Genomic DNA, 12,719 nt, shown 5'->3' with positions numbered 1-12,719 from the left:
TCATCATTTCTTTTTTCAAGGGGAACAACTGTGCGAGCAAGTCACTTCCAAGGATCCGGTTCTCTTTTGCGTACATTCGGCGACAGGGGCCAGACTTTTCCCACTTTCTCTCGTAAAACTTGCAGTGGTAGTAGTCGTGCCCGCGTTCCGCGAACCGTAAGTTCTACTGAACTTTCACCTAAAAATTTCTAGCTTCAGAACAGGACTTGGAACCGTATCGAAAACATACAATCGGAGCATTCTTTGTTGGAACAGGGAATGGTACGCTGTTAAATTTGTGGTGAGTTATTGTCCTTTTTCATGTCTTCAATTCTACTTCAATGACGTTCTCGTTCCATTTCGACGAACGTGTTAATGATCGAATACACGACAACCGGTCGTATATAAAATCTGGTAGGACTCGCTGATTTTTCTTTATCCGGCCGAGAACGAAAGAAATCTTTCCTGCATGCAGACCCTGATGAAATGGGAGAAAGTAAACGGTTGTGACAACCTAAATGAAATGAATGTAATGAGTCACGCTGAGCAGGAGCAAAAAGAAAAGTCGTATACTGTCATTCGGTTATTTTGTAGAACAGTTAATCCCGTCAGAGCGAAACTCGTCTTTCTAAAACTCGTCTTTCAATCCCACGACTCATCGCTTGATTCATCAGGTTGATTTATTTCTACGATACGTTTACTGATCATTTTGGCATCCGTACTGTACCGGAAGAGTTACCAGAATCGAACAGCATACCCGTTTGAAATTTTATCAAACACTTTGGTCGACGTTTGATCGCGCGTGACCCCTGGAAACCTGAGTGTAGTCGAATCGACGATCCATAGTCGTTCCGGATCGTTGAATCGTTCCTGCGCTTCGAAAACACATTTTCACAGGAGGATATTTTCGTGGGTGGTGTTATCTTTCTCTTCTCCAGACGCGTACCGAGCCGTTTTATCGATGAGAGAAACGGAAGCCGAACGAATAAGAAACCCATCATGATTTTAAACGGTCTCGTGCGAAATGGTCGGATAAACTTGCCATGGGATGAAATCAGAGCTACGTGATACTCAATACAATGTGCAATGGCTATATCTATCGTTTATTTCTTCCTAGACTGGTCGTTCGGTGTATTCGTTTCGTTCGACATATCGAATCTTACCGTCTCGACGACGAATAGTCGAAGAAAGGAAAATGAAAGGAAGAAGCTAACGACGGAGAGGTAACTTCTAAGAGAGCATGCAAAGAAATGAGAGATGACGGAAGAGAGACGGGAAAAGGTGCAGCGATATTGGCGTGGAAGGATCAGGGGTCGACGGTTCGACCAGGATTTCGCTTGGCGACACGAAAGCTTCAAGTGTCCGCACCAGGTCGGAATGAAAGTAGATCGGCCTGTGTAATCTTTATCGATACAAGGTACGATTATTCTCCTCTACTGTCCGTTGAGTTTCGTATCGCTTCGTATCGCTTCGTATCGATAACTGCTCTCGTTGCACTTTCCTTTTCCCTCCTTCCTATCTACCCTTCGGCGAACAGCTTAATCGTATTTCACGGTAGATCACCCCGTTCTTCTTTTTACCCGATTTTTTTCACACCAATTCACTGGCTGTTATCATCGTGGACAGGCGCACACGTTCGAGCGCTAGAGCGCACCAGTTCGATTGCCTGTTAAATCCGCGGCTTTATCGGAATCTCTCTTTCTCTCTGTCGCATTTGCTACTTTGTTTCTTCGATTTTACCCGGAAAACGAGAGGGATGCGGAGGGGTAGCGATGGTGGTGGCGGTGGTGGTAGACCGTTTCCAAGGATAAACGATGTAAACGCATCTCCTATCTTCAGACGGTTCGATAATCAGGAAGCAAGCGTTGTCGAGTCTTCCGTCTTCGATGGAAATTATCGACCGCTCGTTGATGCAAATAGACGTTCGAAGAAGAAGCACAGATAACAATACAATGTAAGAGCATAGATCACGTTATACAGATGATCGCGGTAATTCGAAAAAGAAATCGATTTCTTTTTGTCTTTGCCTAACGGATGCATATCGTTGAATGCGTAAGTATACCGTTTGGCGTGCATTGTAGTTGCGTGAGAAGCAAGAGAAGAAGCAATCTAGTATCTGGTATGTGGTGGAATGGAAGCGGGGTTTTCTATCGGGAAGATTGGAAGATACGCGGAAGTTGCGTTTTCAAGAAAGAGGTTGAACGGTCGCATCGGGAAGAAAGCGTCGGAAAGCGGATGCGTCGAGTGGAGCGTGGAATGGCGCGATTCAAGCGGTCGGATAAAGAAAGTGCAACGGCTCGGAGGAAGTTTAACGAGGGAAATGAACGGGGGCGGGAACGAAGGGGGAGAAAAATGCAACCTGTACGGCGCACACTCACGCACGTCTCAGCTTCCCCTACCTGGTTACTGGCCGCAGAGAGGTGTCTGAAGACGGAGAACTGTTAGTATACATGTGTACATCTGTACATGTACATAGACATACGTATATACATCATCGCGACGTCGTCGACCGCTACACACACTTTCGTATTTATCGGGAGAAGAAGGGGAGTAAAGGCCATGGACGTGTATACCTTCGGGCCAGTGCGTTCCGAGATTTCGCGGTGAGAGGACACCGACCAGCTGATTCCACCGTTTCTCTTTGCTCTGCCACATCGCGTCCTCTACCCCTTTGACCCTTCTTCTCTTTTCTTTTTCTGCGGCCCACCGTTTTTCTTCTCTTCGTTCGAGGAGGAGCGGGATACCAGGCAATTCGTTGTACACCAACAACTCCATGGACATGGCTTTTGCAATCAAGGTGAGCGAGTGAGCGAGTGACGAACGTGCAACAGGTAGATACACGCGCACCCTATGTACATATGTACGGTCGGTGATTTAAAGTTTCGGAGTATCCGGAGGGGTTCTCTCTGTCTCCCGTCGCCTTTCTTCCCCTATCGTCGCCGTGACGGGATCTATCGGTGTATCGCTACGTAGGGTTGCATGCTTTTGTAAGCAACCGGCGAATTCGTTGCCGAATCACTGGTCGCGGTTTCCTCCTCCTACCTTGAATATTTTTTTGAAGACCAATCGGGTTATCGATATTTTCGAAATCACGCATCGATCGCGTGAGTCTATGTAACATGGATTGACAATCGTAGGTATAGGTACCGTGCGATCCCACATGAAAATACAACGAAAGTCGCGAAACACGTCTCTATTACTAATGTAAATTTACTTTGACGTTCACTCGACGAAATAGCTGCCACTTCTTACGTCGAATTTCACTTTTGTTCACTCAGCACGGCTATTCGCTGAAAATATTTCACGATCGTATCTCACGCGAAGCAATTGCATTGGTTGTCATGCCAGGCAGTTTCCTGTAACGCGATCGAAAGTGCCGCTGTATTGTAATACCGGGACCAGTTTTCTAGAGCGTAACCGTGTACCGTCCGGATTAAACGTATACGCGTCTCGCGAAATGATAAGAGCTTTTGGAAAAAATCGCGAGCGCCGCGGAGTTCCAACGTGGGCCCAACGGTGGAAATCCTTGCGATATTAAAGATCCGATAAACGTTAAGAGGCAGCAAATTCCCAGTTATTCCGCCGGCAAGAGGTTAGAGGAAGTTGTTTCGTAATATATTCCGCACGATCGAGAAACGATTGTAGCCGGTTTATTTTCGACGGAAAGTAGGCGAGCGAGAATCGAACGTAAACGTAAGCGACGAACGAATCTATCACGGTACTTTTTGTCCGTCGAGAACAAGAAGGAGAAAAAGGAGAATAAGTTATTAAATTCTGGCGCGTAGTTCGGCTGTAGTCGAGCGGTCGGGTCGGAACTTTTGTATCGCCGGCGCAAATCGCAAAGTTATAATTCACGTGCGCCGTGAACATAGTTTGGTACTTCTTCGTGGTAACTCGTAGGTCATTGACCTACCTAGCTACCCACCTGGTTATTTTGAAAATTTCAAAGGAAATTGGGAAATTGTCAACGGCGTTGACCTCGCGCATCGCTCGTTAATTCGCTACCATTTGGTTCCCCTCAGCCGTGTAATTGTCGTCCGACGGTCGCGAGTCGATAACTAGGCGATTGTAAATTAATTTAATAACTAGGAACAGCGAGGCGTTTCGATCGGCCGTATATGAACAATAAATTGTTATTTATTATCGGCGTCTGCGCGGATGGTTAAATCGCTTGGGCGACGATAACTGCAGCGGAATATTGTACACAGGTAGGAACGACACGAGTTTTCCACGCGTTTCGTCGTTTAAACGGTGAATTATCATTCATAGACTGTGGCGATAATTAACGGGCGGTGCGTAGGATCTGCGCGGGGAATGCACGGAGCCTTCAGCATCTCGCTCGAACGTAATAACCGAGAACGTTATGGTTACTATCGTTACAGCCGACGTGACAGCAATAAAATCTATATCACGCCCATTTGCCATTCAGAGCGACCAATAATTCTTATAAACCGCGTCGATTTGCGGAAGTAAGCGGTATGCGTGCGCGTATTTGTGCCCGCATCCAACCCACAAATCATTCCTGCCCGTGTACATACATATACAGCATCCCGATGATTTACCGGACCGTCGCGATTATTAGGATGCTCGTGGGAAAATTGAAATTCGCCGAGGGTCCAGCCGAAGAATCCAGTTGATCGCGGGGGACGGATTACACCGATGAGAATTCGTTAGCTCTAAACTCTCCTTGATTACAAGTAATTTGGGGAGGAAAGGAAGTCGTGAGAGTGGGGAACGATCAGTTAGAACAATGGAAGGGACACTAGGGGTAGAAAAAAAGAAGCGCGAATCGCGTTCGTTTTGAATCGCAACCAGCTATACTGATAGTTTTTTAATTAACGCGATATTTTAAAAGCGAGCACGATGGTTAGTGGCGGTACACGAGGTCGAGAGGTGCAACGCGACGAAAATAAAATTAAACTTCGAAATACCAGTCACGGAGCGTGTCAAAAGAATGAAAAAAAGAGGAGGAGTGTCGCGCGCACAATATGTGTATCCCGTACTTTATCCGTCAAACGATACGCACTAGCTGCGTTCTTTTTAGAGGATGGACAAGCAATCGGTCGCTTCGGGAACGAAGTTAAGATCGTTGCAAAAAAAAAGTTAGCGCGAGTGTGTCCCATCGCCAAAGTTCGAGGCGATAGATTCGTCCGGGATTACGATTTCAGAGCCTCTTGTACGGTAACCCGGTTAATTAAATCCCCGTTGCTTCTGTGCGTGTGTAATTTTTCAAATTCAATCTCGACTTTTTACTTCTTTTCGATTCGACGAGACTATAATTTTTTACCATCGTGCGCGTTGCGTGTACGAAATTACACGGGAGAGGTACGAAACCTGCAGGTACACCGTGCGAGTTGATACCGTTAAAGAAAATTACCGTCGAGGATAGACACGGTAGAAGTGGTTTAAAAGGAAGCTCGTTAGTTAGCCGATGTACACAATGTATAATTGTAACGAAACATGGAATCGTGTCGAAGCGAGTCGGGTGAACCGGCGAAGGGAAGCAAACAAACGGGGGTCGTAGGTGTGCGCATGCCGTCGTTACTCACGGTGGTTGCTGCTTGTTTAGCTATGTTAGCTTTGGCGTGCTTTCGCCGGTGTTGCGTTTAGCCGCTGTCTACAGCTAGCCTTTCCTTATCCTCTTTCACTAGCCACCGTCTCTGTCTCTCTATACGTACATGCGTCTGTGTCCATCTGTTTGTTAATTGCTACTCTTAACGCGTCAACTTCTGTCATATTCGAGTCCAATTCGAGTTCCATATCTCAATCATTCCGTGACTGACAAATGAAAATGTTTCAGTTGCTGTTAGTGGCCTGCACTCTGTTCCTCTGCACAGTTCTGGCAGAAACGGAAGAAGGACAGTCCGGAAGATCGCGAGTTTCCGACGAACAATTAAATATGGCCCTGAGCGACCAACGTTACCTGAGGAGACAGTTAAAGTGTGCTCTCGGCGAGGCGCCCTGTGACCCAGTTGGGAGACGTTTGAAAAGTAAGCGCGTTATTGTCTCGAGTATTTTCGTTGGTTAATTTTTAGACGCGGCGAATGTCGGATCGAGTCGGTAATTTGGATTCTGGAAAAAAAGGGAGTGATTTGAATAGCCACCGGGGGAGAGAAACAAGGGGACACGGAGCTCGCTATTCTCTTCGATTCGATGGATAAATTGATCTCCGTCGGAGTTAAACCCATTTTGTGGCAAACTCCACGGTGTTCAGGACGCGGCGAGTCATCGAATTGCTTTGATCGGATTTATACCCGTATTTCGAGGGCCGCGTGTTTCCTCGAAGACTTTGCCGATAAATTTCTATAAAGTTACCAGCAGAATTCGATTTAACCCGGTGGCGTTGTTATCCAGGTTTAGCACCACTGGTTTTGAGAGGCTCCTGCCCGCAATGTAGCCCCGAGGAAACACGACAGATCAAGAAGGTCCTTTCACACATTCAGCGAACCTATCCAAAGGAGTGGTCGAAGATAGTGCAGCAGTATGCCGGAGTTTCGTAAGACGCGGAATAATGGAAGGAGTTGAGAGGAAAACGATGATACTAGGATACGTCAGTAAAACCGGAGGGGAAAGATGGGAAAGGTAAAGGAGGAGGACGTGTTTTTGTTTAGAGTAGCCGTTTAAACGAACGTACGTCTGGCGTCGGTGATTAAATAATTACTCTTTTCGTAAGTTTGATAAAGATGCCAAGTTAACTGTTTCCATAGCACACGTTATTTCAAACACTACCGAGCGTACTCACCGAATACGTCTACTTTGGTATCTATAATCGTTAAGTTTTTTCTTTTTTATATACATATATACGTATATATCGGTATGATAATGTACAATGCAATAAAGTTTGTTCTGCGAAATATGAAATTGGATTACTCTCCAAAGACGTTCGCGTTCCTCGACTCAACTCGCGTGTGCTCGGCTTAAGCTCTGCGAATTGGAAATCGGTATCGATCGTATTCATATCGGCTAGCGATCGAATTTTATTTATGAAACGAGTCGTTACGAACCGAGAACGATTATATACAGATGAAAAGACCGAATGATCGTTTACGACTGCGACGTCAGAAGCGAGGGCAGTAATAACGGGGAATGCAAGTAGCGGGAAAGTAATAAGCCAGATTCATATTTTATATTTTACTCCCACCCCTCGAATGGTTTCAATTTCGCTGTTCTACAATGGATAGCGTTATACTCGTAAACCAGTGTACGAGAAATTTTATACAGACAGCGTTTTATAATACTTGAATCTTCGTCGAAACGTTTCTAAGGATATTTCTCGTCACTGGTTATACCGCTTAAAGTTTCAATGAAGTTTCACTTTCTACCAGGCAACCACGAGACTCGGTTACGTAACGATTGTTACGCACGTTCTTCGTGGTGTGTCGCGTGGCTTGCATACAGCACTAGAAAATATTCGAATGAGGATGCCAAGAGGCAACAGCGAGGCTTAAGTTAACGCTTAAGCATACTAACCATCGAAATATAACTGTACGATACAGCGTAAAGATTGTTAATTCTCTCTCTCTCTCTCTCTCTCTCTCTCCCTGGCTAATTTTTCCCACCGCTGTTCCCTTTTATTCCTGCCTACTTACATCTAATTCCACGTTTTGCATAACATTCCGAGTTTTTTAGGCTCGTTCCCGAGATGTAAATCAAGATCCTCCGGTCAGTTTCGAGCGCTATCAAATTCAGTGGTGAAATCAGCGCATGGTCGACCAACGTGGACCGATTAAAAACAAATCCCTAACATCGTTGCACATGATTACAGGTAGAAATATGTTTCCTTAAAAACTCTTCATTATTTGTAGTGATTCGACGTACACGTTGAAAGAAGAGACGAGTGGTATATAGACGGGGGCAAAGTTTGCCGATTTCATTCTAGTCGTTATTCTTATGTCCTACCATAAGTCGAGTATTGCTTTCCTTTACTTCATGACCGCGGGCTATTTTGTCCCGGACTATACGTAACGAATCGCTACGTATACATATGACACAATTGAACAACGACGTTAAAGCGTTGCAGCGTTTCACTTTTCTAAAGTGAAATTGGAACGCTACGGCTGACCTGGAACGCCTCGATAAGCAAAGAACGACCCGTTGCTCGAGAGAGATTATATAATCTACGTATAACCGCTTGAACACTACTTTTTAACGTTATAAGTTATTACCGGTATTAATATTGCTTACTGTGATCATTATAATTAACAATTAACTGGGGAAATCTAGATAGGCTGCGAATAATTCTTTGAACGAGGATCGTTAACGTAAACATCCAGTTCGTGCAGCATTTTATTTGGGTTACCCAGCCGTGTTTTGGTAGATATTTATGATTATCGATAACAGCGGGTGTAGAGGAAAATTAGAACGATAGAAAGCGCGTAGAAATGAATCGGTTCGAGGTCGCATGATATAGAATTCGGCGAACGTTTATTCTTATTGATTGATACGCGATGATACACTTTCATCGAGGATATACAAATATTGAGCCATGGTGGAAGGAGCCGAGAATCGATGTTTGCACTCTCGGTACCTCATAGATGACATTGAGCATATACACCGTATATATTTGCACGTTTCTCTTCAAATTTATCGCTCATTCGTTGGTCGATTTTACTTACGAATTAGCAAACAGTTCGGTGCAGAATGGAGAGATAAGCAAATGGGAACTTGCTATAGGGGAACATTATTCATACCTCTTTTCGAAGGAGGAAAGGATCGTATATATGTATAGAAAAACTGGGCAAACGACCACGGGACGGGATGTGATGGTATGGAGAAGAACTGAATTTGGGAAAACGATCCAAAGTATCACAATAAAACGATAAACGATATTAGGGGACTGGCATTTGTATACAACGTGTAAACGGTCACCTATCCGAGGAAATGGGGTCGTTCGCAACCATCTACCTCTGCTCGATTCGAATGCCACCCTTACGTCCTATAATTCGTTACACGACATACTTTTTGCCTATCCCGATTCCTTCGAGTAGATCCACAATGTCGTTAAAATGGCGCGCAGGATTCGCAGGCAAACTTCCCTTACTTTCTTCGATACGCGGCTCATCATCTTGAGGGATTACCGTTCCACGGAAGACCAACTCGTTTCACCCGACAGTAAAAGAGATAAAAAGGCACTGTTAAGTTGGTGGTGTGTGTATAGAAGAATGTATATACGCTTGAACGACGACATAGGCAGCGTAGCCAGAAGAGGCTGTGTGAGAAGAAGAAGAAGAAGAAGAAGAAGAATAAGAAGAAGAAGAAGAAGGAGAAAGAAAAGAAGAAGAAAAAGGGAGAACAGAGGGCGGTCACGAGGGTAGAACTTTCGAAAGGAAGTTTCCGACGAGAGGGAGACGTTATGGGACAAGAGTCCGGTACGAGTGATTTCTTCGGTTGGCGCGGAGTTGGCATTTTCGCACGTACCTATCGAATACCGTTGCATACACGACTGCGCTTTTCACGATATTTATGTATACACGGGAAGAAACAAGTTTCTCGCTCGCTCGTTGACGTTGCCAGTATAAGGAAGCTCACCGTGATAAAACTACCACTTTTCCTCAATGTATATCGACTCGATTGTATTCTCGAACGTGCGAATGCCGATATACGCCGTTTATAGAAATAATTTTCACCGTTCGAGATGAACACGCAAACACCGACAGGAATATTGAAAAGTATTCATTACTCGGAGTATCGAACGGATTCCTATCGCGAATCAAAATGGTATTCATCGCGCAATCAACATCAGTGTCAATCACGGAATGCATATGCAAACACTGTATCGGGGTTCTACTACATTTCATTAACGAAGAACGAATTCGATCGCGTCGGTAATATAATGCAGCGCGTGTTCGTCGTTAAGCTAACGGGTACAACGTGCGAAATTAAAGGAATTAAAGGCCAAATTGAGTCAAGATAGACGCTGAACCGTGAAAGGGGTTGCTTTCGAAGAGGACGACAGGAAAGAGGGTGTTCGGCGATTAAATGCACGCGGTTCGATAGAGCTCGGTAATTGTGAGAGAGGAAAAGAAACAAAAACAAGAAGAGGAATTAAAGGATAGGATGGTAACGAGGCTGAAGCATACGAGACATCCTCGTGCATCCAATACGATCCTATCGACAACTCCTGTCGCTCGCAATGCTTGAGCAGTACAGATGTAACGTTCGCGAATGACTCAGCTGTAAAAATTCTAATCGAAACTGCGCAGCAACAAATGATTACGTTCCCGTGCAGAATGCTTGTCGCTTGCCGCTCGACGCAGACGTTTCCCTAGCTTTTGCCGATGATGCTTTTTTAAGTAAATCTGTGTGTATCACAAGCCCCGATTATACGTGCCGCGTTTCGACACGTGGCGAGGCGAGGGGACTGTGCGATAGGCAAAGAGAACACGGTCGAGAGAGAAGAGAGGGCGGACTGGGACGAGGGTACCGGCTCGAAAAGGCTTAATGAAAGTTGCCTGTTGCTCGAACAAATCGTCGTGTCAACGGAGAAAATCACCATTCCCCACTCTTTGCCTCGACCTATAGTCAACGAGTGGCCTTTCATGTGATAGCCACTCGTAACGCCGGATCAATTCCACCTCGTACTACTCGCTCTATGCGACTCGTTCCTAATTACGAGGTATTTTCGTCGCGGTGGATTTTCAAAACCTCTCCATTAACGCGAACCACCGGCTAATTTGACGATTACAAGCGCGCTACGATGATAAACGTGTAACTAACTCGCACCACTATTCGAGGGATGATTAATTAGAACCGATCAATGGACAAAACCTTTGTACGCATTATTTTTCGGACGATAGCCGATGTAACGAGTTGCTAAGAAAAAAAATAGCAAAAAGGAAAAAGAACGAATAAATTACACCAATAAAAAATAAATGTTTGTTTCGAGCAGATATTAAATCTTACGACAGATTATGTCCTTTGCGAGACTAGTTGATATTCTTCAATGAGAAGCTTTCGGCTCCGAAGCGACTTTGGTGCCGTGTTACTGGTAACGTGACTGTGGTATAAGCTGGTCCCTGGTGAACATGCCAGCTTTGGTACAAGTTTCCATCGGAGACAGTAGAGAACTTTGTGTGGACTTTTAGAAAATAGAAGCACTTCTCAATAAGAGCGGGATAATTGTGTCGGGTCTTTGTACCCGTCTCAAGCGAATTCGTCAACATTCGCTCTATTCACGGATGGTTCTATTCGAATTTTTCTGTTCTAATCGAGACAGCCGAGGTTACAAATGCTCGAAAATCGTTCAAGATTTTCCTTGTTCACTTTAATGCTCGCGTTAATGTCACCTTCCGTTTAAAAAAATTCAATTTCAATGAGAATATCTGAATTTAAGTGACAGAGGTATTATTCTTTGCGACGATGTAACGTGATGAAAAGATTAACGCGATGCTCGCTAATTAACAGCGGAACAATTTGATTCAAAATTCATGATAACGTCCCTCTAACAAGTTTTCCATTTAATTGCTACGTTAAAGTCACGCTAATGGACGCGGTTGGAGAGGATTAAGCATGGGAAACCGAATCGTCTGTGCCGGTGGTGACGTGCAGTGAATCTTTCGCGACCGCTGATTTTCGATAACGACGGGCATGATTTGATGGACCTCCGGAAGCGTGTCGTACCTCTCAATAATGCACTAAATACAAAGACATCCCTGCCTGTTCTACGCGACTTTTACGTATACATAACACATTCTTTCGTGGTAAATGTGGTTATGCACGGACCAACTCATCCCTCGTTCTCCCTTTGCAAGAGCAAACGAACAAAGACCCAGCGCTAGTGTATACACGTTCGAATTCTCTGTGTATGCGTGAGCGCGTCAAGAGAGACAGACCGACAGGCAGAGAGAGAGAGAGAGAGAGAGAAAACGAACGGCGGGTGCAGCTGGACCGACAGGGATGTTGAGGGATGAAGAGAAACAGAGACGAGGGTAGTTTGAGATAGGAAGAGAGACGAGGATATAAACAGGGGGGCAGCGATTCGAGAACAGAGGACGATAGAGAAAGGAAAGTGAAAGAGAGGGAAGAAAAGGCAGAGAACACGACAGGGAGAAAAAGAGAGGGCGAGAGAGGGGCAAGCGAGAGAGTGTACGAAGGGCAGAGCGAGAGGGAGGAAGAAAAAGAGACGCAAGGAGGAGGGTGAATAGAGACGGAGAGATTGGTAGATGTATATGGCAGATACATAGCACGGCTTGCGGAGGGCACAAGTTAGTGTCTATATACGCGAGAGATCGATAGAGGACAGAATCCCGGGACATCCCCAGCGATCCTGTTCTCTTATTCTTGCAAGAAGCATCCTCGGATAGCCTACGTCGTGCCTTCACTGCATGTCCTCGCTTTGCATTAATGCGAGGCCAGTAAAGCATGCGGAAGGTTGGTGGTAAGGGAAGATGACTGGCGCTGTGACCGGCCAGGAAGAGGCGTCTCGGGCAACGAGCGGCAAAGGAGCGAGCATTATCTCGCATACATTACACGTTCGACGAACGTACGCCAACTTTCTTTCTTGGTCCCTCGGCTCTCGGTATCCAGCGTGCCGAGCCGGTGGAATTACCACGAAGGCGGACTCGATTTCACGAGGCTAACGGCGAAGTCGTGTCGAAGGGTAGGATCCAGCGGTACGCGTTCCATTCTCGGGAATAACGGAATCAGGGAAATAAGGATTTCTCCGACGGACGCCTGGTCACGGTTGAATCTCGCGTCGCGTGTACGTCCTCGTCGCCCCCAGGAAAAGACCGTATCGCTTA

General features: G+C 45.5%; 1 protein-coding gene across 1 annotated transcript; it reads left to right on the top strand.

Moving 5' to 3' along the window:
* Nucleotides 1-2,541: 2,541 nt before the first annotated feature.
* On the top strand, nucleotides 2,542-6,774 carry Csp2 (chemosensory protein 2). The gene is made up of 3 exons (XM_076904338.1): nucleotides 2,542-2,776; nucleotides 5,780-5,969; nucleotides 6,334-6,774. Exons 1-3 carry the CDS (start codon nucleotides 2,753-2,755, stop codon nucleotides 6,477-6,479), a joined length of 360 nt encoding a protein of 119 aa, XP_076760453.1. The 5' UTR covers nucleotides 2,542-2,752; the 3' UTR covers nucleotides 6,480-6,774.
* The last annotated feature ends 5,945 nt before the right edge of the window (nucleotides 6,775-12,719 follow it).

This window comes from Xylocopa sonorina, chromosome 11, assembly GCF_050948175.1.
Source record: "Xylocopa sonorina isolate GNS202 chromosome 11, iyXylSono1_principal, whole genome shotgun sequence".
Classification (NCBI taxonomy): Eukaryota; Metazoa; Arthropoda; class Insecta; order Hymenoptera; family Apidae; genus Xylocopa; species Xylocopa sonorina.
This window is presented reverse-complemented; position numbering and strand designations above follow the sequence as displayed.

Excerpts from the sequence above, each read along its gene's own strand:
- Csp2 (XM_076904338.1), top strand. The coding sequence starts at position 2,753 with ATGGACATGGCTTTTGCAATCAAG. Across the intron at positions 2,777-5,779 it reads ACATGGCTTTTGCAATCAAG|TTGCTGTTAGTGGCCTGCAC; the intron begins GTGAGCGAGTGA and ends AAAATGTTTCAG. Across the intron at positions 5,970-6,333 it reads AGTTGGGAGACGTTTGAAAA|GTTTAGCACCACTGGTTTTG; the intron begins GTAAGCGCGTTA and ends GTTGTTATCCAG.